Source organism: Leptosomus discolor, chromosome 25 (assembly GCF_034619465.1).
Source record: "Leptosomus discolor isolate bLepDis1 chromosome 25, bLepDis1.hap2, whole genome shotgun sequence".
NCBI classification, from domain to species: Eukaryota; Metazoa; Chordata; class Aves; order Leptosomiformes; family Leptosomidae; genus Leptosomus; species Leptosomus discolor.
In genome coordinates, this window is record NC_141415.1 from 6,324,240 (window position 1) to 6,349,494 (window position 25,255).

Sequence of the window (25,255 nt, forward strand, 5' to 3'; positions counted from 1 at the left end):
GTTGATGAGGGCTGTCAGCCAATTGGAAAGGGAGGTGGGAGCGGGATGCGGAGACCCGGAAGTGGTGTCGGGGCTGTAAACAGGCACATGGAGGGGCTCTTAAAGGTACAGCGTCCCCGGGGGCGGGGGGCGCAGGGGACAGGGTTTGGGGGGGGGCAGGGGACAGAGGCGGGGCGGGGGGCACTGGGGGGGGCAAGGGACGAGTGGTGAGGGGACGGGGGGGACACCGAGGGGACGGGGAACAGGGGCTAGGGGGACACTGGGGGGTCATGGGGGGGGCAGAGGATTGGGGACTTTGGGGACAGGGAAGGTGGGGACGGGATATTTGGGCCTGGGGGCCACTGGGGGGGGTGGTGACAAGGGACAGGGACTGGGAGACAGGGGGACAGGGATTTGGGGACAGGGAAGGTGGGGACAAGACATGGGGCTGGGTGGCACTGGGGACAGGGGAGTGGGGGCTGTGACTGAGGGGACAGAGGCCTGTGGGGCAGGGACTTGGGGACCAGGCCAGCCAGGCGGGGGGGTGGGCAGAGGAGCTGCCAGGGGGGACAGTGGGGACAGGCAGGACCCTGGGAAACAGAGAGAGGGGACACGGCAGGGGGCTCAGGTTGGGGCAAGGGAGCAAGGGGGTGCTGGGGGGGCCACCCCGTGTCCCCCCCAGCAGGTCCCCTCCGAGCAGGAGGGGGGTCCCACGGCCGGTGCGCCCTGACGCTGGCACCGATGGCCGACGGTGGGGCCGAGCCCCAGGACGAGGACGAGCACCCGGGGGACCAGGACCCCCCGACCCCGCAGCCCCCCGCCCCCAGCCTGAGCCACGGCAGGTAGGGGACAGGGACACACATCCCCCCCCCCCTCCGTGTCCCCAAAGCGAGGAGGGGGCTGTGACGCTGACCCCCCTTTGCTCCCCATCCCCAGGACCCTCCTGCTCGCTGAGGACATCACCGCCAGGAAGAGCCCCCGGCTGTGCCCAGGCACCCAGGCCAGCCCTGACCACCCATGGGGACCCTCCGAGAGCCCCTGGCAGCCAGGGGGTGCCGGGGGGGTCTGGGGGTCGCGGGCGGGCAGGGTGACGGGGCTGTACGTCCAGCTGCTGCGGGAGCTGGAGGCGGAGGTGGCGGAGCTGCGGCGGGCGCTGGCGGCCCAGGACGAGGCCGTCCTGCACCGGGACCGTTGTCTCCGGCAGCTGGAGCTGGAGAACCGGCAGCTCCGGAGCCACGTCCGAAACCTGGAGGAGGAGAACGACCTGCTGTCCTCTGGGGACAGCTGCGGGGGAGCCTTGGCCACCGCGGCCACCGCCACCAGGACCCTGCTGGCCTCGGGCACCGGCTGCGTCGGTAACGGCGGGGTGATGGTTGGGATGGGGACCCGGTTTGTGGGGTGGCACTGGGACAGAGGAGGGTGAATGGGGACACAGGGGTGGAAAGGGAGAGGGATGGGCTGTCAGGGCTGTGGGGCTGAGCCCCCCTCTGTGTCCCCGCAGGCGTCAGTGACGGCAACATCCAGTTCCTCAAGGAGCTCGTGGGGCTGCTGGAGAGCGATGCCGCCGCGCAGGTGGGTCTCGGTCCCCGTGGGATGGTGGTTTGGGGGACACCTCTGCCCCTGTGCCCCCACCCCACGCAGCTCCTCACCCCACGGAGGCTGAGGACCAGCCTAACCCCGGCCCCCAGCAGCGCCGGGGACACCCCTGCCCAGCCCACCCCGCTCTGTCCCCGCAGGTTGGGGGGCTCCAGCCCTTCTCTGCTCCCCGTCCCGGCGAGCAGGACTGCGCCCCGGCCGATGTCCCGCGGAGCCCCCCGGCCTGGCGGTGGCGGGCAGGGCTGCCCGTTGGCTTCCCCCCCTGCCTGGGCACCGAGGAGGGGGCCGGCAGCCCGGCCACGCTCACCGACACCGCCTGCCTCTGGGAGGAGAGCGGGGGGCACATGCTGCCTGACGGCACCCCGCCCTGGGCCTCACCCGTCGAGGTGCGTGGGCGCTTGCTGGGGCTCCTGGGGTCCTACCAAGGCTCCTGGGGTGCCACCAGAGAGCTGGGGTCTCACCAAGGCTCCTGGGGTGCCACCAGAGAGCTGAGGTCCCACCAAAACTCGTGGGGTGCCACCAGAGAGCTGAGGTCCCACCAAAACTCCTGGGGTGCCACCAGAGAGCTGGGGTCTCACCAAGGCTCCTGGGGTGCCACCAGAGAGCTGAGGTCCCACCAAAGCTCCTGGGGTGCCACCAGAGAGCTGGGGTCCCACCAAGGCTCCTGGGGTGTCACCGGAGAGCTGAGGTCCCACCAAAACTCATGGAGTGCCACCAGAGAGCTGGGGTCCCACCAAAACTCCTGGGGTGTCACCAGAGAGCTGAGGTCTCACCAAGGCTCCTGGGGTGCCACCGGAGAGCTGGGGTCCCACTAAAACTCCTGGGGTGTCGCCAGAGAGCTGAAGTCTCACCAAGGCTCCTGGGGTGCCACCGGAGAGCTGGGGTCTCACCAAACCTCGTGGGGTGCCACTGGGCACAGTGCTGTGGTTGGAGCAGAGGGGAGAAAGGGGTTCCCCCCAGGGCAGAGGAGAGGTGGCCCAAGGGGTCCCCAAGGGATGGAGGGGGTGAGGGTACCCCAGGGGACAGAGCAAGCGGGGGGAGGGTCCTGAGGCTCCCTCCAGGACCCAGACGAGAGCTCTCCTCCTCCCCGCAGGAGAACGGGAGGCCCAAACTGGAGCTGGTCCCCAACTCGGGGGTCTACATCACCCACCCGCAGCTGGACGACCTCTCGCAGGTCCCCCCCGACAAGCCCAAGCTCATGACCCGGCGCCTGCTCGGTTACTTCTTCTCACGGGAGACGCTGGCCTGGTCCTCGGCCACGGGGCAGCGCGTGGCCCACAACACCACCACCATGGGGCGGCCCCTCCGCCTGCCCGTGGCCGTGGTCGGCGCCATCAAAGGTAGGGGACGGGGCGTGCGGGGGTAGGACGGGGTCCTTTGGCCCCTCCTGGTGCCGTGGCGGCCACCACGGTGAGGGGGTGAGGAAAGGCCCCGGGGCCACACGTGAGCGGAGGGGTCGGGGGGGTGTGTGTGTGTGTCCCCCCACGCCCCCCCTGCCCCGCAGAGTACGTCACCAAGATGTGCGGCCGCGGCTGCAACTTCAACGCCGTCATCAACAGCAAGCGCGGCACGTCCCGGCGCGCCGTCAAGAAGAGGGTCGGGAAGATGGGAGGGAGCTGAGACCCACGGGATGGCCACGGCCCTCCAGCCACGCCGGGGGACGAGCCCGGAGCTCCCCCCCCACCCCCCCGGTGCCGGGGACAGAGAGAGGGGACAGGGAGCGACGTGCCGGGGACGGTGGGCGCCCACCCTCGTGCTTACGGAGGGGCTGCGGTCGGAGGGGTCACCCACGTGGCTCAGCCCCACGTCCCCGTGGTGGGAGAGGCCACGTGTCCCACTCCCTTGGGGAGCGGGGGCTGGTGGGAGCAGGGAGACGCCGCTGCCGGCGTCGCCATCGCGGTGCCGGCGTCCCCCAGCACTGTCATCCCCGGTGGCCGAGCTGCTCCCGCGCCCAGCAGCAGCTCCACGCATCCAGGCCACAGCCCAGGACCTGTTTTCCTGTAAATCACTTTGTTTCCAGCGATATTTGGGATTCCTGTCGATAAACCCTCCCTTTCTTCCTGCCCGGGAAGGCCACGTCCCGCTGCGGCTGCAGCCGGCACAGCCCCGGTGGGAGAGAAAGGACCCTCGGTGGCACACGCTGCACTGGATTTGCCTCTGGTGACTAAATTTATTTAGCAAGGAAAGCTCCCGGCTGCCTCCACGCCGGCCAACCAGTTACAGTTAATCAAGTCTCACAGATCCGTCACGTAAGCCAGGAAACAACCTCGGGCGGTTACAACTAAAAAATAAAGTGGATTTGTTTAATTTAAAAGCTCAAAAATAACAAGCCATATGCTTTTTTAAACATGTAGTAAACACAAAAGCAATATAATCTATGGTACAATGTACACTATACACAGGGGGGGGCGGCGGGCAGCACAAGGGGGGAGGAAAAGGAGGGGGGGGGGTGGGGCTGAAGTCCCAAAATTCGAAAGGAAACGCCGCGTCGCTTGGAAACAGAAAAGTGGGGAGGGAGAAATCATCAGAGAGAGAGAGAGAGAGAGGAAAAAAAAACCAAACCAAACAACCAATTCTTCAGTATTAGAAAAGAAACGTTAGGAGAAAAGGGGGGCGAGAAGATGGGCAGCATCTTACAGAGAAATTAAATAATAAAGATTAAAAAAAAAAACCCCAAACCAAGCACTCACGATACACAGTGTTCGGGAGCGGGGAGCGTAAGGCAACGATCTCCATAGAAAAAAAGGGACCTTCCAAAGGGGGTTATATAGATATTTATAGCTATTTATAGACTTTAAATATAAAGTAGGAATGTGCTGTGGAGCCTCTCCGGGCCTGCCCGCGCCGTCCCCTCCGAACCCGGCTCCCGCGCGGCGGCGAGACGTTTCCTCGGGCTCTGGGCCACCCCGTGGCCCCGGGGGTCCGCAGGATCGGGCCCTCGCCCCCTTCAGAAAGGGCTGCTTCTGCCTTGGGGGGGCGGGGGGGGGGGGGGCGGGGGGCGGTGGGCCGCCACCGGAGGGAGGGCAGGAGGGTGTCCCCGAGTGGCTCCTCTCGGCAGGTGGCCGTGGTCGGGGACGCTGGCGGGTGCCCTCGCAGGGTCTGTGGGCGTCGTCGGTGGGAGGGGGGGGGGTGGGGGGGTGGGGCGTGCGGTGGGGCAGCTCCCGGCCCTACAAGTTTTTGGTGACCAGGTGGGTTTTGTAATGCTTGGTCAGGTGGTCGCTCCGCATGAAGCGTTTCAGGCACTGGGCGCACTCGAATCGCTTGTCACCTGCGGGGGAGGGGGGAGGAGAGAGCGGTGGCGGGGGGGTCAGTGGGTGGCAGCACCGTCCCCAACCCGCTCCTGTCCCGGTATGCCCCGAAACCAGCCACGGTCAGGACAGCGGGGACCTCCCCGGGTGGCAGGGACACCCCCACGCCAGCCCCTTCTTCCCGTGACACCTCTGTCACCCCCCTCTGGAGAGCCCAAAGGCAGCAGGCACCCCCCGCCCCCAACTTCTCCAGTCCCTCCCAGTAACACAGTCCCATCTCAAGGACAACTTGCGGCCGCCCCACATCATCCCAGTCCTCGGCTCTCGTGAGGCTCAGGACCCCTGCATGGGTTGGGCCCCGCTTTGGGGGGGCGCCCTGGGAGGGACGGGACCGCATGCCCCTCTGTCACCCCCCTCTGGAGAGCCCAAAGGCAGCAGAGACCCCCTCCCAACTCCTCCAGTCCCTCCCAGTAACACAGTCCCATCTCGAGGACAACTCGCGGCCCCACATCATCCCAGTCCTCGGCTCTCATGAGGCTCAGGACCCCCGCACGGGTTGGGCCCCATTTTGGGAGGGGGCTGCCCTGGGAAGGAGGGGATCACGTGCGCCTCTGTCACCCCCTTCTGGAGAGCCCAAAGGCAGCAGACACCCCCTCCCAACTCCTCCAGTCCCTCCCAGTAACACAGTCCCATCTCAAGGACAACTCATGGCCGTCCCACATCATCCCAGTCCTCAGCTCAGCACATCCCCTCGGGCTCTCGCGAGGCTCAGGACCCCCGCAGGGGTTGGGCCCCGCTTTTGGGAGGGGGGGGGTCCACCCTGGGAGGGAGGGAACCGTGCAACCCCCCCCCCCCGCCCCCCGCCCGGGGTGCCCCAGACCTGTGTGGGTGCGAGCGTGCCGCTGCAGCTCGTCGCTGCGCGTGAAGCGCTTCCCGCAGAAGACCCAGTTGCAGACGAAGGGGCGCTCGCCCGTGTGCAGGCGGACGTGGGCGCGCAGCAGCGAGGTCTTGCGGAAGGTCCTCCCGCACTCGGGGATGTGGCAGACGTGCTTCTTCTTCCCGGGGTCGCCCGGCCTGGCGAGGGAAAGCCACGGTGAGCCTCGGAGGAAAAAAGCGGGGGCAGTGGGGGGTGTCGGTGCCGCGCTCACCTCTTCTCCCCGTCCTTGCAGTTGGGGCAGGTACACGCCATCCGCCGCCGCTTCTCCCCCGGCTGGATCTCCCCGGCGAGCGCTTGTTCCATCTGGAGCTGGATCTGGGTCGGGCTCAAGCCGCTGATGGTCAGGTTGTTGCCGGACACGTTCTGCACCGTCAGCTGCTGCTGGCCTGGGGAGGAGAAAAAAAAGGGGGGGGGACACGTGTCAGGCTCTGCCCCTCCGCTCCCGGGGCGGGGGGGGGGCCACGCTGTGCATCCATGCTCCCTGCGCGGGTCCTGCTGAACCCCCTCTGGAGGCGGCTGGGGGGAGGGAAAAGCTCCCCTCCCTCCCCATGTTTGGAACACCCCGGGTCTTGACACCCCCAGCCCCGCATGCAGCCACTTGTCACAGCCCCCCCCCCCCTGCCCCGCCGCGTGCTGGTCCCCACAAGCGGGGCCGGTAAGTCCCTTTTTTCTGAATATACTGTGCGGTTTTTCAAAGTTTTCGGTTATTGACCCTTCGGGGTGGGGAAATGACCAAAGAGGAAACAAAAAAGAAACTTTGAAAAAACGTGCAATATATTGACCAAAAAAACGGGACTTACCCCGGACCCTAAGGGCCGCTTCCACGCTCGGGGCGCTGGCGGAGGCGGCAGCCTGGGCCTCGCAGAGCACCCGGCAGCCGTGACGGGGGCTGGAAAGAAGAAGAGGGGGTCAGCGTCAGCAAGCAGGATCGCTGCTCTGACAGCAGCGGGGGAGGAGGAGGAGGAGGAAGAGGAGGAGGAGGAGGAGGAGGAGTGGGATCCGATGGCGGAGCGAAGAAGGGGCGACTCCAGAGAGGGAGGAGGGGAATCGGGGGCGCAGGCAGAGCCAAGGTGCCACATCCACTGGGAGGGAAAGCGCGAAGCCGAGGGTCGGGGCAGCCCTGGGGCAGCGCTGCGAGACACACACACGGCCACAGGTCCTGGCTGAACCCGGGCTGAGACCTGACGCAATTCGTTCCACTTGTGGGCAGCAGCCAGCAGGTCCTACCGGTCCCCCTTTCGCAGCCGGGGCTGCAGCGAGGTCCCCGCTGCGGGCAGCGGCGCAGACAGCGGCAACATCTGCCCGTGGCATCTCCCCGACGCTCGTGGCTGGCCCCAGATTTAGGCGCCAAGCGGCAATTAAAAACCCCCTGAAAAGCAACCCCAGCGAGGACGGCGGCCCGCTGCGGAGCACGAAACCACGCTGGCTCGTGTTTTTCTGCTGACAGCGTTTAGTCAAGCAAGAAAAGAACAGCTTCCGACTGCAAAACCGAGCCGGGACTCCTGCTGGTTCTTGCTGAGAGAGAAACCACCGCACGGCAGCAGGTCTTTCTGGATCAGAAAGCAGATAAAACCTCCCTCAGACACAGCTTTCCTCCCCTCGGCTCCCTGGTGGCAGCCCACGCCACCGGGACTGGGGTGGGGAAGGTTTGCTGGGCAGGACGGGAGGACAGAGCGGCTGCTGGGACGTGTCTCTCGTGGCAGCGGGGAGATGAGCAGGAGAGGCAGGGACAGACGCGCGCCAGGGCTGTCTGCGGCTCACGAACCACTCCAGCCACCGGCCAGGGCCACGGCTGGCTATTTTTGGCTTAAGGAAGACACTTGTCCCGTGGAGGTGAGGGGCTGGGTGTGCTCTCAGGGAGTGGCGACCCCTCGCTAGAGCTCGGCGCAGCACAGAGCTTGAGGGGGTGAACGCGCCTCTCCCCATACTGGAAGCCCAAACTGGCACCCAGCGGGGGGCAAGGAGGTGGCCCAGCCCTGGGACTGGGACCTGGCAGTGGGATCTGTGGTAGGGGCTGCTGGCCCAGAGAGGTGCTGCAGGAGGGGAAAACCCCGCTGCACCACGTCCCTCCGTCCTGTCCGGGTCCCCTCAAAGCTCTCCCAAAACCACACGGTATCACCCCGCCAGGCCCGCGCAGAGCTCGGGGGCAAACCGAGCCGGTCGGGGCTCCCGGGCAGCCTCAGCCCCTGCGCTCAGACACGTCCCGCAGCTCGGCCCGAGCGCGCAGCCTGACCCTGTCTGTGCTCAACCGCGCTCCCTGACGCAGCTCCCGAAGGATGGGCTTGGGCAACCCCCCCCCAGCAGAACCACCGAAGAGACACCCTACGAAACACTTCGGGGGGGGGGGACACGACTCCTGGAGCGACAGGGAGCTCGAGAAGCTGACGGCACTCAACAGCCAGCAACGTTCGGCACGAGGGATCTGAGCTGCCACGTCCCAGCTGCCAAGCCTGCTGCTAGCTTGAGGGGGGCGTGGGGGGCTTTCAGTCCTCCCCGCCAGGGAGCTCCCGCCGCCCCGCTGGCCCTCCCGCCCCGCCGCCGGCGCAGAGCAGGGCGCAGCCCACCTCCGGTGTTGGTGATGGTGACGGGGACGCCCTGGACTTGCACGCCGTTGATGTTGATGGTCTGCATGGCCTGCGCCGCCGCCGCCAGCTGAGCCGCATTCAAGCTGATGACGCCTCCGGCGGGAGCGATTTTTGGCAGGGGCCGTTCCTTGCGAGCCGCCGGTTTCTTGCCGCCGCCGCCGCCGCCCCCCGCGCCGGCGGGGCGGGACACGGGGCTGCTGCAAGAGGTCCCAGACGGAGGCACCGTCATGGCTGGGGCTTCCTGGAGCACCACGGTCTGCAGCTCGCCCGAGGGTGTTTTGAAGTAGACCTGAGGGGAGGAGAGAGGAGGAATGAGAGCGGCCGCCGGCACCGGGCAGACCCCTCTCTCCCCACCGCGACGGTCGCCACGTAACGCAGGAATCTGGGCCTGCGGCGAGCCAAAGAGCAGGAGAAGGTGCCCAAACCAGCTGCAGACCCTTTGGGGGCCTCCTGAAGAAGCGCTGCTCAGGCCTTGGAGCCTGGTTTCCAAAGGCAGCGCTAAAGACACAGTCCCACAGTGAGGCCCCCCCGCCCCGGCTTCCCCACCCTCCCTCCATCTCCCGAGAGCTTCTGAGCAGGCTGGCTCATGCCAGAGCTGGTGGCCCGGCAGAGGTTTGAAGGACACCGCGCTCCTACGGGTCCTGTAAAAGGAGGTGGCCAGCAAGGGAGACTACAAAGCCCTGCTGAGGGACCAGCTGCGCTCCCAACCCTTCTAAAGCCATCAGAGAATCCACACCAGCGACGCCCAAACCAGCTGCCAAGCTGAGGATCTTGGGCAGCTCCCAAAACCCTTTCGGCTTTTGAAAGCCTGGGGAAGCGCTCGGAGGAAGAACAGGGCAGAGGGAGACGTCGGCAGGAGGTGGTACCTGGGTAGGGGCAGGTTCCGTTGTCTGGATCTGGAAGTTTTGGGAGGATTTTTGGGGGACGGTGGGGAGCGTGGCGGAGGCGGCCTGCACCACGCGCAGGGCCTGCTGCGGGATCTGCACCACCTGCGGCTCCTGCTTGGGCTGCACCACCTGTACCTGCTGCACCACGGCCGGCTGGCCAGAACCGGGGCTCTGCACGATGAGCAGGTTGTTGCCCGCCTGGATGATGTTCTCCGCCGTGGTCTCGATCAACACCGTCTCCACCTGCTCGGCCACGGCCACGGCGGCGGGCTGGGCGGGCGACACGGCTTTCTTCCGAGGTTTTTTGCTGGGTTTCGAGGGGCTCTCTGCGAGGATCTGAGCCGGGGCAGGCGGCTCGGCGGCGTTCACCAGGTTGTTCACGGGCAGGGTAAGAGTCACGTTGCTGCCGCCGGTTAATTTGACCACGTTGCTCGCGCCCTGCCCTGGCGAAGCTCCCCCTTTCTGTGCCGGAGCTGGTTTGATGGGCACGGGCTTGTGAGAGGAAGAGGAAGGGGTGAGGATGGCTTGATTCGTGCCTGGAATAATCTGGATCTGGTTGGTGAGGTTGGGCTGGACTTGGATGGTCTGTCCCCCCGCGGCCTGGATCTGGGGCACCGCTTGGTACTGGATGTTGGCGGCCGAGCGGGCCCCCTTGTTGATGACCGTCGGGTTCTGGATGGCAAAAACCAGCTGCCCCCCGGGGTAGGAGGTGCCGACCTGCGAGCCCTGGATCTGGAAGAGGTTCCCTTTCGACGAGAGGATCCCAAAGCTGTTCTTACCGGAGCCCACAGGGAGCGGAGCAGGTTTGATGGGGACGAGTTTGCGAGGCGTTGGCTGAGGAGGGGCGGGAGGAGTCGTGGCGTCTTCCGCGGCGGGAGGACCGATTTTGCTACATGTCGCTGCGAGGAGGGCTAGAGGAGACGGCTGGGAGTCCTGGGGGGGCCAGGGAGGAGACGGGTCAGTTAGGCGGCAAGTTAGGGGCTTGTGCCAAACATCTGGAGATCGAGTCCACGAAGGAAAGGGTACACGCTACCCAAAGCACTCCGGTCCGTGCCCATGAGACATCCTTCATTAAGGGAACTGTTTAATCACCCACACCACGTGTGCCTTTAGCCAACCCCTGCCACGCTGCTTTTAGCCATCAGGATGGCGACTGCCTTTTAATCCTGCACTTATGTTCTTATAAACTCCATAAAGCTGCCAATAACCTGCAAGCCTGCTGGTATTTACACCCATGACACACACCCCGGAGCGTCACAGGCGCTTTTAATTCCAAGACCACCTTGGGATATCAGCTGCTAACGTGACCCAAGGGGTCCTCAAGGAAAACGCAGCGCAGGGAGGAGAAACACCGCTCCGGCAGAGTCGGCGTCGAGGCTGGGAACGAGTCCAGAGCGCGGCTCCCCAGCCTGTCCTGCAACCAGCCCTCCTCCTGACGCAGCAATCCCGGCTACGGCGGCGGCAGGAGGGGCCAAACGACGCAGCGTTCGCTGTCCCACGCCCCGGGACGCGTCCCTCCGCCCCGGCGGGGAGCCCACCGCTGGCCCCCGAGCTCACCTGGGTGGTGGAGGCGGCCGGCTGGAGGTATTCACTGGGGCTGACGGCGGCAGTCGCGGCCATGCTGTCTCTTGAGCTGCCAGGAGGAAGCAGAGAGATGGAGGAGTGAGATCAGCAGCAAGAGCCAAGGCCGCAGCTCCTCGGGGCGCCCAAGGCCGAGGCCCCGATGCCCGAAGGACACTCCTTGCGCCGCCCAAATCATCACACCTCACCCACCCACCTTCAGCAGCAGCGGGGAGGGGAGGTTACAAAGGGGCTACAGAAACCTCATCACCTCCTCCCCGCGCTTGCCTTGGACCTTCGGGTGCCACCAAAGGGAAACATCAGTTATGGGGAGCGACCGGCCGCAGCCCTCGCTCGCCCGCCTGCACGCCAGCCCAGCCTTGACCCGAAGCCGCAGCCCCCCCCCCCCGGCTGAGGGACCACCGCTGCCCCACGGAGCCTCCCCTGCTTCCAAGCGGAGGCAGGCGTGCCCAGCGAGGTTCCCAGCCCAGGCCTCCTCCCCGCTGCTTGGTTTTCTAACTTCGGGAATCGAAAAGGCCGGAGTTTGGGCACAGCATCACGTTTCCGAAGGCTGGAAAAACATTGTTTCGATTATTTTGGTATGTTGGTGCCGAGTGTTAAGCTGTTACGTCATGAAAAGGTCACTTTGGGGACTAAAACAAGCTGCTGGTGCTGGCTGGAGCTCGGGAGGCTGAGAAAAGCCGTCGGCGAGCAGGGAGGAGAGCGCAGCAGCAGGCGGCGCACGAAGAAGAGGAGGCGCCCGCAGGAGCCAGGGGGATTAAACGGGATCTGGGCGCCGGGAAGAGGAGAGGGACGAAGGCTCGGCGGAGCAGGCGGTGGCTCGAGGGCCGCAGCAGGCCGAGGCGGGCAGGGAGGGCACGGGGCGAGCGGCCGCGGCTCCTCCGACGGGGCGGTGGGAGCGTGGGACGAGGCAGGGCCACCGGTGAGGGTGGGGGGCGACTCCCCGCCCCTGGGGCTTTGCTGCCGCCCTCACTCGACGCTTTTCTCAGGAGTTTGACAACTCCAACCCTCAGCACTTCTGCTGCCACCGAGGGACAACACCGAGGCTGAGGCTCTTCTTGCCACCAGGGCGGCTACAGCAGTTTCTTAGAGACAGCAAAGCCAGGGAAAGAGACTCCTCCATCCTCACGGTTTGCTAAATCTTTTGCTCTGGACTAGAAAAACATTTCATCTTCGGCATTTCCTTTGGCAAATTCCCCTGGTCACCCCCAACTAGCAGTCGCCGCACGGCTCAGTGATGATATTCGCCTAGATCAGGTGCCAGGGAGGACGTGTCTGAGCTCAACTGCTCGTTACGACCCCCACCGACAACGTCCCGACTTCCAAGGGGGAATTACGGCCGCGGGAGGAACACGGACGCTTGGGGTTTACTCAGGGCGTCTCTGAAACGCAGCCCCGGCGCGCCGAGGGGAAGCCCTGGCAGAGGGTGAGCAGCACAATGAAGAGACCAAGTCCCAGATGGTTTATAACACATGGTACCGGCCCGAAATGAACTGCTGTGCGAGAACAGCGAGCGGCTTTCGGCTGCTGACAGGGGCGAGAACCACGCGCCAGGGCTGCGGCAGAGCGTTGGTCTCTGGCTCCGGGCGGGCGAAGCGAAGCTCTGGCACGGGCAGAGTCACCGTTTCACAACCTCCTGCCCGGGGAGCTGCGGGAGATCCAGGGCAGGACCAGGGATGACCCAGAGGGGGGAAAAGCCCCCGTGGGTTTTGTCTCAAAACGCCACGCTCCGCAGCCCAGCCCAGCAGCGTCGCTCGCCGCGGAGGCAAGAGGCAGCAGCACAGGGCGGGTGGGGGGCGACAGGGCCAGCACCCACCCTCAGAACGGGCCGACTTGACCCGGTGTAAGCAGCACCCACCGCCAGCTCGCGGCAAAGGGCACGTTGCATGGTGAAAAAAAGGGGATTTGTTCATTTTGAATCCGTCAGCGAGCAGGACCGGCGCAGCGCAGGGTGCTGCCTGGCATCTTAATACAGCTTAGCCGGGGGAAAAGCCCTCCAGGCAACCGAGATGCACTCAAGACCCCCATAAAACTGGAGGTGAAGGCCCTCAGCTCCCCCCTGCACCCCTCAGCTGTCCCGTCAGACGTCTCCTTCCCGGGGACATCAAGCCTTTCACTGAGCAGAAAGCGCTCGGGCCCCGGGCCACCTCACCCAGGAGCCCCCTCCCCAAAGGCAGGCAGCTCGCCCCTCGCCGCCACGGGCCTCGCAGAGGCTCTTTCACCGCCCGGCTGCGACCGAGGGCGTAAATCCCCGGGAAGAGGTAGGTCAGAGGCGCCTGGGCTGGGAACGACTCTCCCCGTTGCTCAGCGAGGGGCGTCTGTTCCCTGGAAGCCGCTCGGTGCCGCTGCGGCAACCTCACGGAGCCGAAAGCGTCAAGACGCTCGCCCCCAGCGAGCTTGTGATAAAGAATGGCTCACCGGCCTTCAGAAAACTAGCCTTTAGAGAACTAGCTTTTAGAAAATCAGCCTTTTAGAAAACCAGATTTTGGAAAACCAGCCTTCAGAAAGCTGGCTTTTTAGAAAAGAGCTGCTGCCCAGCCTTTAGAGCCAGGGGGGGAGGCTGATCCGAACCCGCCCTCCCGCCCAGACCCGTTGCCGACTGACACACACGGCAAAGATCAGGAGGCAGCAGGACCCGCCGAGCGCAGGACACCGGGGGGGCTCCTCCCGTCACACCGGGGGGGCTCAGGGAACACACAGGACCGAGCAGGAGAGACGGGGAGGGCAGCGAGCAAGAGCTGGGTCTGCGAGCTGGGAAAGGCCCAGGATGGGGCAGGGCAGGCGCCACAGGACAAGTTCAACAGTTCCGCCCCGAAGAAGACTCGGACCTTCATCCCCAACGACCACCAAGGGGGGGGGCGTAACTTGGGCGGGCTGAGGCGGGACTGTGGGAGGAACTGATGGTCATGAATTCCTGGGAATAATGAGAATGACCCAACCTTTGCTTGGAAATGTAATGAATAAAGATGAAAGCTGTAAACAGAAGGCCAGAATCCCAGCGCTTGGGCGCGCAGGGATGGAAGGAGCCAATCCCTGTGCTGCCCAGTGCCCCAGTAAAGAATCCCTGCTGGAGAACACCGAGTTGGGAGGGAGTTCTCTCGGCTTCAAGCTGGCCTGCGATAAAAGGCCACTTTCTTCCCAGAAAGCCGGGAGCTTGTCGGGCTGCCTGAGCTCCATGGCTGCACCCTCCCTTTCAGCAGAATTAGGGCACGGGCTGAGGATTAACAGCCCTGACTCCAAATAAGAGCAACGCTGAGCTGGCCAGAACATACCAGGAGACGCGTACCAGGAGAGATCCCGCGAGCCCGGACCAATCCATAAGGATGAGGACTGGCAGAGAAGCCCCGTGTCGTCCCTCCCTGAGTTTCTCCCTCGTACCACTGACTTGTCCGGGTGTTGCAGCGACAGTTTCACGTCCTGAGGGTGTAACGCGGCACAAACCCGCTCACGGCGCGGTGAAACCACGCAGGCACCGACGCACACGGCTTCACCCCCCACGGGGCTGCCCAGGACCAAACTGGGAGCGGGACTGTCCCTGCTTGGGGGAAGCGGTTCTGGATCTGCCCTGGGGGGGGGGGATACAGACCCTCCTGAGGGGCAGGAGCTCCCCTCCAGCGCCCTCTCACAGGGGTGCACCACGAAACCGGGCGCTCGCTCCGCGTCACGCGCTTATTTGCACCACCCCCCCCCCCCGAAGGATTTGCTGAGCAGTTTGGGTCCGGTTTGCCCTTCCATCAACCCCCAGCTAAGCCTCCAGCAGAAAACTCGCCCTTAAGGCAACTAAAGAGCATTGGGTCATAACATTCTTTTTTTTTTTTTGGCCACCCTCCTCTTCCTCAGCTTGTCACAAGCGCAGTTTTGCACGGAAACCATCTCCCTGCAGACTGCCTCCTCACCCCTCGCCTGCCTTCACCCCTGTAAAAGGACAAAGCAACCCAAAACCCAGGGATTTCTGGCTCGAGGACAGTTTCCTTCATTCCATTCCTCAAACCAGCACAACCAGGGCTCGTTCCTGCCCTAGGACGCACGGACCGAGCGCCTCGTGTCCCGACCAACCGCCCAGCGACCCCGAGCTCTGCTCGACAGCACCTCGAGGAGCTCGCCGAGCTCGCCGTGAGAACCACAGCACACGGAGGGGGGAGACAAAAAAAAGTCCTCAGGGACTCGCACCACGGAGCTGGGGGACGAGAAAACTTCCCAACCGCGCCAGCCCCCACGTCCAGGCGGGGCCGCTCGCCCCAGCCCGGCTGGTGGGTTTGCTCAGAGGCGGCTCCTTCACGTCTCACAAGAATGAATTTATTTTGGAAATCTTGCCATTATCTTCAATATTCTACAAAGAGATATAAAGGGGAGAAACGGGGTGGGTTTTTTCTTCCTAACCAGGACAAGCCCTGCTCCTCGGGGAGCTGCCAGGCAGTCCTCGGCAGGACCTACGGCTCCCAGCTCGGCGGAGGAGCCTGGGACAGAGGCAAACGCTGGCCAGGAGGTACCTGCCCGTCCTCACAGCCACAACCAACGCCCCATCCTGCAGCGCAGGCACCTCTACACAGCTCCAAAACTCCCTTTCAGGGGGGGTCTGGAAAAGTTTTGTGTATTTTACACCATGATTTCAAGCCCTGTCACCACGATGTCCTTGTTACCTTCTCACAGCCCCCCTCAGAGAGAGGAAACACCACCCCAATTTACAGACGGGGCCTAAGCCATCAGTCCAGGTATTCCAGTTGCAGGGGAGTCTCTGCTCCCCGAAATACCACTTCCCATCTGCCTGATGGATCTTTTTTGGGGGGTGCAGGGGAGGGGTGTGAACACCGTCCTAACTTCCAGCACTCGGTTTAAGCCAATGGACGCACCTGATCCAAGTCACCGCGGGTTTTAATTAGCACCTCAAGCGGGAAGGTGACTCAGAGTCCCCTAAAATCCATGAAAGACCTCGGCAACTGCAAAAAAAAAACCCCACTCGGGATGATGAAGCTAAGCACAGTCATCAGGGGGGAAAAAAAAACACAGGTCGATGGGAGCAACGCCATTTGTTTGTCATGGCCATAAGCAAATATTCAAAGTCGGGCACAAAGGAGCTCAAACACCTGCATATTTACATGTTAACAGCAGGAAATCAAGCAGTGTCTTAGAATAAACCAGCCAGGTTTTCTGTTGTTGTTGTTTTAACTCCTGCTCTGACTCCCGACACGCCTGTGACGGCGTTACAGCCACTCGCCAACATCAGAGTTTGTTTTCTCCTTCCTCGACGCTGGGGGGGAAATTCCCTGGCGCTTTGGCTGCCTTGAAGGAGGAGTAAGAGGAGAAGCAGCTAAAATAAAGCGAGCCAGGACGGCCGCACCGCCAGGGATGCCCAGGCACTTGGCGGAAGGGCTGGCCTCGGGGAAGAGGGAGCAGCTCCTGGCTCTGCCCAGACGAGGAAGGAGAGGTTTCGAGGCGCGGGAGCGAGCGGATGGCGGGGTACCCTCGAGCGGCGGCTCCCTCGGGGCGATGAGAGGCCCCGGTGGAAACTTCCAGGAGCATCAATCCGTGGCTCCCTGAGCGGCGGCGATCCTGTCGTACGGCACATCCCCAGGAACCACAAATAACTCCCTCGGTCCTCACCTCCCAGCCCCGGCTTGGCTCCCCCAGCTCTGCGCTGCCCTGCAGCCCCCCCCACCTCGTACCGCCAGTGCTCGAGGGGAACGAACCGGAATCCCCCCCTCCCCGTCCCAAGGGATGGAACGGGATGGGGCTGAAACGCCGGTCCCCACAGAGCCCCCCCTCTCCAACCGCAGCGCACACACCCCCCCCCAAAACCGGCTGCAAACTCCACCCCAAAACCCTCCCCCAAAACTGAGGCAGCTCCTCACACAGACCCCACCTCGCTGGGCAACGCGCCTCCTCCACGCCCCCACACCCGGGGACTCTCAGGCCCGGGCAACCCCTGCGCCCGCTCCCCGCGACCCGGGCAGCCCAGCACGGACAACCCCCCCCCCCCAAGGACCCCCGCAGCAGCCGGGGCACCACCAGTAGGGTCGTCCCGCACGGACACACCTCCGCCGCCCACTGCTCCCCCCCGCCCGCCCCGAGCCGGGCACCCCTCGGAACGCTGGGCGGCCCCCGGGGGACCCCTACCCCCGCCCGGGGCACCCCCGGGCCCCCGCCGCCACGTACCGGGGCACCCCCCCCCGCACACGGCCCGGCCCCCCCTGGCCGCTGGGCCGCCCCGCTCGGCCCCTCCCGGCGGCGGCGCCGGTCCCCGGGGAGGCGGGCCGAGATGACGGACCCGCCCACGACCGGGCCCCGGCCCCGGAAGCGCCGCCCGCCCGCCCGCCCGCCCGGCGGTCGGGGAGGGCGGGCCGGGAAGGCCGCACGCCCCTTCCGGGCCCGCCACCGCTGGCGCTGCCGCCCCCCGCGCCGCCACCCCCCTTCTCCAGCGCTCCCGCCCCCGCCGCGGGCCCGCACAGACCGGCCGGAGCGACGGCGGCGGCGGCGGCTCCGACCCCCCTCACGGCGCCATCTTCCTCCTCCGGGGCCGCTCGGGCACCGCCCTGGATGTCCCGCCCTCCAGCGGCCTCTTGACCAATCCCCGCCCGGCTTGCCGGCTCTCTGTCCAACAGACAGCGAGATGCTTTATCGCTGGCCAATGCTCTGCGGATTGCCGCTTGATGAGCAGCCCCGCCGAGCAATAGGACTGGTGATGGAGTGACAGCACCGCCAATGGGCGCGGAACTCCGAGGTGACGGACGGAAGCGAAGACCCAATGTGAGGGCAGATCTCTGATTGACAGCGCAACTGGCTAATGGGAGCGAGCTCAGCCCATCGCCGTCTGTTGATTGATTGACAAGCGTTCGAGGCAGAGGAGGTGGACTTCCTCGTGGGCGGGAGCCACCCAGGCCCCGCCTCTCAGTTCGTCGCGGCCATCTTGATTGACGTGCAGAGAAGACAATGAGAGACGTGAGGCAGCCGAGCTCCGCTTGTGATTGGCTGCGCTCCTGTGGGGCGGGAAACGTTGAGGCTTGATGACGGTGGCGGGGTCCCCGCGGGGGCGGGGAGTCCGGGGGATCCCCGGGTGGGGGTCGTCTTGGCTCTCCCCGCAGGCCCCGGCCTGGCCGCTCCTGGGACCCCTCCCCCCGGCCCTGTGGGGGTGCCCTGGCCCGATGACCCCGCCCCCCGCCGTGCCACCGGAGGGGCCCTGCGCCCATGGGGCCGAGGGTGTCCCCGGTGCTGCCCTCCCCCCCCCAACCCAGCAGCCCCCCAAACCCCACGGGGGGGGGGGGGGGGGGGGCGGGTTCTTCCAGGGCCCCGTGGTTGAGCCTTGGCCAAGATTGGGGAAACTGAGGCACCGGCGAAGGCCCCGACCCCATCACCCCACCCGCGGGCTGGCCTGGCGCCCATCACCAGCCCCCTCGGGGCTCCCCCCCCCCTCCCGCCCCCCGCCAGAGGTGGCGTGGAGCAGCTTCGGACCCCCCCCCCCCCGCCAGGCCCTGCACCCCGGGGTGCGGGAGGCAGCCAGTGGGGGAGAAAATCAGGGGTGGGGGAGAAAATCAGGGGTCGGGGAGAAAATCGAGGGTGGGTGAGCGAGGGGACCCCCAAGCCTGGTGGCACCCAGCCCCACTGCTCCTGAAGGACCCCATCTCCCCCAGGGGTGGGGGTACCCGGGGGGGTTGGGGTGCCCTGTCTCCCTCCAGGAATCAGGGTGGTTGGGGGGCGGGGGGGGTGTCCCCAGTCCCTTCACAGGGATTGGGATGTTCAGCGTGAGGGGCTCAGGGTGCTTGGAGGGTGTTGGGGTGCCCAATCCCCTTGCAGGGATCAGGGTGCCCAGCAGCTGTGACCCCCATCCCCACCCCAACCTCCCCACACTCCCCCCCGAAGGACCACCCACCGCAACTGAGGGGCCACCAGCCACCCCATGACCGGCTGGGGGGGGGGGGGGGGGGGGGGGGTTGTCCCCAGTGGCTCCCGACCCCCTCCCCATGCCAGGTCTACCAGGGCCCCGGGGTGCCCAGCTGGCTCCAGCCCCCACGGGACCAGCACCTCCCACTGGAGCCAAATAATTGCTCGGTGCTTTGTTGTGCAGTGTCTATGGCCCCGGGGCCTTCATTTGTGGGAACTTGCTGTGGCGAGTGCCTCCCTTTTAATTACCTCCCCTCCTCATGCTCCTGCTTACTCACCGCCTGGCACCGGCGCCTCCGACCCCCGCCTCGGCCCCCCCTGGCCTCACGCTGGGGTCCCGGTGGCACGTTTCGGGGTGTCGGTGCTGTCCTCGGACGGGCAGAGCAGCCCCCACGCCTGGGTCCTCCTCCTGCCGTGGGGTGAAGGAAGGTGGGGGCCCAGCCCCAGCCCGGCAGGTGGAAGAGGAGGGTTGGGGCTGGGTGCCCGGCGGGGTCCCCTGGGTGGGGGCCGCCCACGGCCACCCCCGGGACCCAGCTCCGGCCAAGCTCGTCAACGCGGCGAGAGGCGGCCACCGACGCCGCGCTGGCGTCGCCCTCGGCGCGCCGGGGCCACGGGGAACGCGCGCCCGTGGGACGCGGCTACGCCGTGGCGCTGCTCGCCCCGTACCCCATCGCTGAACCCGCGCCCCGAGAGCGGGACCCCACAGCCCAGCGCTTCAGGGGGACACCCTGGGGTCCCCATCGCTGCCTTCCAGGGAGGGAACCCCAGTGCAGGGGTCTGCACGGGCTCAAGCCGGCGCAGGCTGCACCCCCGGCCACGGCAGGTCGAGGGAGGGGAGCGGGGCCTGGCCCTGCGGAGGGACCCTCGGATTGGCGGGAGGCAGCGGTGCCCAAAGGGCCACCGTCTGGCCGGGTGCCCGTGCGGCCTCGGCTCCGCTCCCGGCACCTCCCGCCCCGGCTGCCGGGGCAAGTCCCAGCTCGCCACTCCCTGCCTCAGTTTCCCCAGGCGGGCAGTGACGCCGGCGCTCGGCGGCGAGCCCAGCGCGGACGCGAGCGCGGGCACGATCGCTGCCATTGTCCCTGGGAAAAGGCCACCCCCGTGGCCCCGACCGTGCCACCGCGGCACAGCGGGGTGGAGGTGGGGGCGGCTGGGACGGGGACAAGGGTCTGCGTGGCGAGACAGGGGGCAGGGACACAGGGGTTGGCACAGCAAGGCTGGGACAGGGAAACAGGGACACAGGGACAAGGGTCTGTGCAGCGAGGCAGGGGACGGGGACTCAGATTGGCATAGCAAGGCTGGGCTGGGGACATGGGGACACAGGGACAAGGGGACAAAGGGACAAAGGGACAAAGGGACAGAGGTCCATGCAATGAGGTTGGGACGGGGGCGCAGGTGTGCAGAGAGAGGCAGGGGACAGGGACACACAGGTTGGCACAGCAAGGCTAGGATAGGGACATAGGGACATGGGGATATGTGGGCATGGGGACATGGGGACACAAGGACGTGGGGACACAGTGACACAAGTCCACACAGCAAAGCAGGGACCCCCGCAGAGCCAGGCTGCTGCGCTGGGCCAACCTGGAGGACCCAGAGGCCTTGGGGCTGTCACACGGGGCGAGGGCACGCCAGCCCCTGGGGTCCCCATCCCTGCGGTCCCCGTCCCCAAGCCCCCTGCCACCCGCCCCGTGCCCCCCCGTGCCAGCTGGATGCGCCCCAGCGCGGGGAGCGCGCCCAAGCCCACGCTCAATTACGTTAATGACGGCACCTCCTCAGCCGCCAGCCCGTCCCCGCGCCTGGCCGAGGTCGTTACTGGTTCCTAATGGTTTCTGCAGAGAATTAGAGAAAGTGGTTTTGCGGAGGCTCTTCCTGAGGGGCAGCAAGAGAGGGGGGACAGTGCTGTCACCACTGCCCCGGGGGCCTGGCATCCACTCGGCACTGCCTTCTGCCCCTTTGGTCCCACCGGGAGAGGATCTGCTCCCCTATCAGCCCCCGCCTCACCCCAGCCCCACGGGGCCACTGGGGATGGGTACGGGCTGGCGCGGGGCCCCATGGGCTGGGGGGAGTGGCTGGGTGCCCCCCCGTCAGCCCCAAGCCTGAGGGGGTCCCAGCACGGCCTTGTGCTGGGGGGAGGTGGCAGTGGCACATGGTGTGGACCCCGTCCCCGCTGTGATCGCATGGCCATGTGTCCCTATCCCCGATTCAGCTCTGTGTCCCCGTCCCCAGCACAGCCACCTGTCCCTGTCCCCAGTGCCACTCCGCATCCCTGTCCCCAGTGCGGCCATGCGTCCCACCTCCAGCGTGGCCAACTGCCCCTGTCCCCCGTACAGCCCAGCGTCCCATTCCCAGTGCACTCCAGTGTCCCATCCCCAGTGCAGCCACATGTCCCTGTCCCCGATGCAGCCGCACGTCCCCATCCCCAGTGCAGCCCAGTGTCCCATCCCCAGTGCACTCCAGTGTCCCATCCCCGGCGCAGCCACGTGTCAACATCCCCAATGCAGCTGCATGTCCCATCCCCAATGCAGCCACTTGTCCTCATCCCCAGTTCAGCCACACGTCCCCATCCCCGATGCAGCCGCGCGTCCCCGTCCCCAGTGCAGCCCAGTGTCCCATTCCCAGTGCAATCCATCACCAGTGCACTCCAGTGTCCCATCCCCGGTGCAGCCACGTGTCAACGTCCCCAATGCAGCTGCACGTCCCCATCCCCAGTGCAGCCCAGCATCCCACCCCCAGTACATCCCCGTGCCCTATCCCCGCTGCAACCGCACGTCCTCGTCCCCGGCGCAGCCACGTGTCCCCGTCCCCGGTGCGTGGTGCCGGGCGGTCCCCACCACCGTACCAGGCAGGTTTCCCCACGCGGTGACTGACAGCCGGGCCGGTTGGGCGCAGATAGGCAGGCAGATTACACGGGGCTAATTAAAAGCCGTATTTAAAACTACACCGAGCCGTCAGCTCTGTCGCCACGTCGCAGAGGTCGAGTCCCGACAGTAACTCCTGCTCCCGGTAAGAAACGCTCCCTCGGGGCACGCCACGACCTGACACGCACGGCGGGCAGGGGAAGCCCGTCGCGATAATCCCGGTAGATATCTCCGCCAGGCAGGCGGGTGCCCTGCCTTCAGCTTGTCCCCAGGGACCGGGGAGACAGCCCCGTGCCAGCCGTCGTGCCCCCCGGGGACGTCCCCAGAGGCATGACGGCTGGCACAGGGCCGCACCCTCGTCCCCGTGATAGTACGACTCGGGGATCGTGGCCCCCTCGTTTACTTTAGGGACCGAAGGGCTGCGGGAGTGGTGGGGGTTGTGCCTTCCGAGTGCGGGGGTGGGGATTTGGGACCCTGTGCCGCGGGTGATGGAGGTCCCACCGCGTCCCAGTCTGGGCTGAGGGGCACCATAGTGGGCACTGAGGTTTGCTCAGCCAAGGGTGCACGGTGACGCCCCCCGCAAAAGGACTGTGACCACCCCATGGGGCTGTGGGCGCCCAGGGCCACCCCGGTCCCTGACCCACCCGGCATCGTCACCACTGTGCCACCCCCGGCGGGCTCAGGGTTCCCTCCCTGGATCCCGCCAGCACCCCAGGCTGCACCCCACAGCGGGGTTCAGAATCACCCCAGCGCCATTCCCCTCCCCCCGCCGGGGCTGTCTGGGTGTGGGGCCGGGGGGCAGCACCCCCAAAACCTCGGGGGAGGATCCAGGCGCTTCGGCTCTCCCCGTCTGAGGCCCCGTGGCCACCCCCGGGGGGGGAACTGGGGCGACCCAGACGGCGCAGCCCCGTGGCACCCATTGCAGACCCACTCCAGGCAGCACCCCCAGGCACCCTGCTCCCGGGCACCCAGCCTTCGTGGAGCTCAGCACCCACACGCGTGGGTGGGTGCACGCAGGCAGCGGGTGCACACGCACACGGACGTGCACAAACGCAGGGACCTGCCGCAGCGGGGGGCTGGGGGGGGGGGGTGGGGGGGTGTGTGTATGTTCACACCCCTCCTGCACGCTTGGGGACACGCGTGGACGTGACACCCCCCCTGCATACACACACACACACACACAGAGGGGCGTGCACACACACGCACACGCCTGCACACGCACACGCTCCCAGCGCCCGGCCGGCCCCGCTCCCCCCACAGACACCAATTAGTTTTATGGCAGCAGAGGAAATTGCCGTCCGTTCCCCCGAGCCAGGAGCTGTTTGAAGGGTCCTGCCCTGGGGCCGGGAGGGGTCTTGGCCGTCCCTCTGTCCCCCAACATCTTCCTGGGGAGGGGACACACCCCTTCTCCTCCGTCCCTCCATCCCCTTGGTCCTGGCGAGACCACGAGGTGCCTCTCCTCCTCCATCCCTCCACCCCCCCATCCCTTTGTCCCTCCGTCCATCCATCCCTCTGTCCCTCCAGCCCCCCACCCCTCTTTCCCCCCTGGGGACAGGGGTGTCCCCAACCCCCATGTGCTGTCGGGCTGTGCCCCGTGCCAGCCCAACTCAGCCCCCCCCCCGTCACCCATCGGGGCGCAGCGAGGGCCGTGTCCCCCCACCCCTGGCAGGGCCAGACCATGCCCAGCGGTGGGGCGAGGGCTGGGAGCACGGGGAGGGGGGGGGGAGGCTGCTTCCTCAAGCCCACCCACTCACCAGGGTCCCGGCTGCAGTTTCGGGGATCACCGACCCCTCCTGCCCCCGCCCCGGCTCCATGCAGGACCCAGGAGCCCCCGATCAACTCTCGGTGTCGTGTGTGTGTCCCCCCCCCCCGCGATCCGGGGGTCCCAGCCCCACATCAAAGCCAAGCGGCTGGAGCAGCTCCTGCTGCCTGAGCACTTGGGAGGCATTGGAGGCATTTGCCTCTCGCCTTGTAATTTATGCAAATGGGCTCTGTAATTAGCTACAATTTCAAGGCACAGCTCGGGGTTTCAGACACTCCGTGGCGAGGAGATGCCCCCCCCGGAACCCTCCAGCATCAGCGTGATTTCCACCCCATGTGTGGTCCCAGCTGGGGCTCCAGCTCCACTCGAGGGGACTCCAGGAGCCCCCAACACCCCCAGCCCCCCCAGGTTCCCCTGGTCCCTCCCCATCCCCACAGCCCTGTGCCACTGCCCCACCCAGCCCCCGGCTCTCAGCCCCCCACTGCCCCCGGCCACGTCCTGGCAGCTCCTCCCCCCCCCAGCCCAGGAGCAGTGTTTTGGGATGGGTCTGGAGGATGCTGGGGGTGGGGGTGGGGGGTCCTTGAGGCTGGCTCTGGCAGCATGAGCGGGTCAGGGCCTTCCCAGGTAGGTCCCTGTCCCCGGAGAAGGTACCCAGTATCCCACACCCTCCCACCCTGCAGCCCCTCCGTGGCCCAGGGCTGGCACGGAAAGGGGACACGCTGGGAACTGATGGGAGACAAGCCATGGCAGCCGGCACCTGGGACCCCCGGCCAGTGACCTGTCTCCCTCCTGCACCACCAGTCCATGAAGCACTGGGGAAACTGGGAGGAGAGCCCAGAGTGAAGGGACGTGGGACGAGCCACGTATGCACGGGGAAAGGCACATTCTGGTGGCCAAGGGGGAGCTGGGGACTGGGGACCTCTGGGCCAGCGTCCCCACTACGGGGTCGCTGCTCCCTGTGGTGGCACAGCTGGGGTGGGGACTGGGATCAGACTGGGGATCGATCTGGATGGTGCCCGGAGCTGGACATGCAAAATCTGCAGACTGCTCCCTGGAGAGCTGCTGGCGGCAGCGATACAGCCCCTGGGGAGCCGAGGGCCACCACCCTGGCCCAAACAACGCTTGGGTGTCCCCAGGCTGGAGCATTCCCCTTCCCTGCAGCCATGGGAATGGCCCCCAGCACCTTCTGGGCAGGAGAGGCAGCGAGACCCTGGTGCTGGGGTCCCCCCGCATCCCCCCACATCTCTGCAGAGCACTTGAGCACGGGAGCGTGCGTTCACCGCCATCTATTTCCAGCCAAGCCCCCATCAGCAGCTTGCCCCACTGCCTGCCGTACCCCTGCCCGTCCTGGGGTCCCCATTCCAAGGTCCCCATCCCGGTGCCCGGCCAAGCTATGGAGCCACGCTCATCCCACGGGCGGCCACGTTTCGGCGGCGGTGGTGGAACCATCCCTGGGATGATGAAAACCAGGAGAGTTTTCCCCAGGGCGAAGGAGTTCCCTGCGCCCTCCGCCCGGCCGGCCGCTTGGCAAGCACGCCGGGGAGATGCGGGCTCCCACGCGCCGGCACGCCGGGCTCTGCCAGCCAGGCTCACGGTGCTGCCGGCCGAAGTCCCAGCTCTGGCGAGGCACCGGCAACTTTTCCTAGGGGTTTCGAAGTCGGGTGGGCTTCCCCTAGGGCCACAAGGGTCTTCACAGGGTTGTGGCCACCAGCAGCCAGGCCTGGGCCAGCCCAGGGATTTTGGCTTGTGGAAATGGGGACACGACGCCCCGGTGATTAAGTTGCTCCTCTGGCTCTGGCGTTGCCGCCTGGCAGCTCCTGGGGCTTCTCCCTTTTCGGCAGCCCCCCCGCGCTGGCAGCTTCGGCGGTGGGGGCACAGGAGCCAGGAGGGTTGGATGCCCCCCTGGCCAAGTGGGGACAGGCTCAGCTGGGACCTCCTGGACCCTTTTTG

The 25,255-nt window shown here is 66.3% G+C and overlaps 2 protein-coding genes across 2 annotated transcripts; one reads left to right on the forward strand and one right to left on the reverse strand.

The window, feature by feature from the left end:
• Positions 1-720: 720 nt before the first annotated feature.
• Positions 721-3,195, forward strand: LOC147413694 (uncharacterized). Its single transcript, XM_086478185.1, has 6 exons — positions 721-821; positions 916-1,334; positions 1,481-1,551; positions 1,716-1,961; positions 2,669-2,915; positions 3,080-3,195. Exons 1-6 carry the CDS (start codon positions 721-723, stop codon positions 3,193-3,195), a joined length of 1,200 nt encoding a protein of 399 aa, XP_086334311.1.
• A 1,526-nt stretch (positions 3,196-4,721) lies between these two features.
• On the reverse strand, positions 4,722-17,289 carry SP2 (Sp2 transcription factor). Its single transcript, XM_086478157.1, has 7 exons — positions 17,262-17,289; positions 10,790-10,865; positions 9,212-10,165; positions 8,325-8,634; positions 5,972-6,146; positions 5,704-5,897; positions 4,722-4,843 (listed from the first exon to the last, which is right to left on the reverse strand). Exons 2-7 carry the CDS (start codon positions 10,850-10,852, stop codon positions 4,743-4,745), a joined length of 1,797 nt encoding a protein of 598 aa, XP_086334283.1. The 5' UTR covers positions 10,853-10,865; positions 17,262-17,289; the 3' UTR covers positions 4,722-4,742.
• Positions 17,290-25,255: the final 7,966 nt, after the last annotated feature.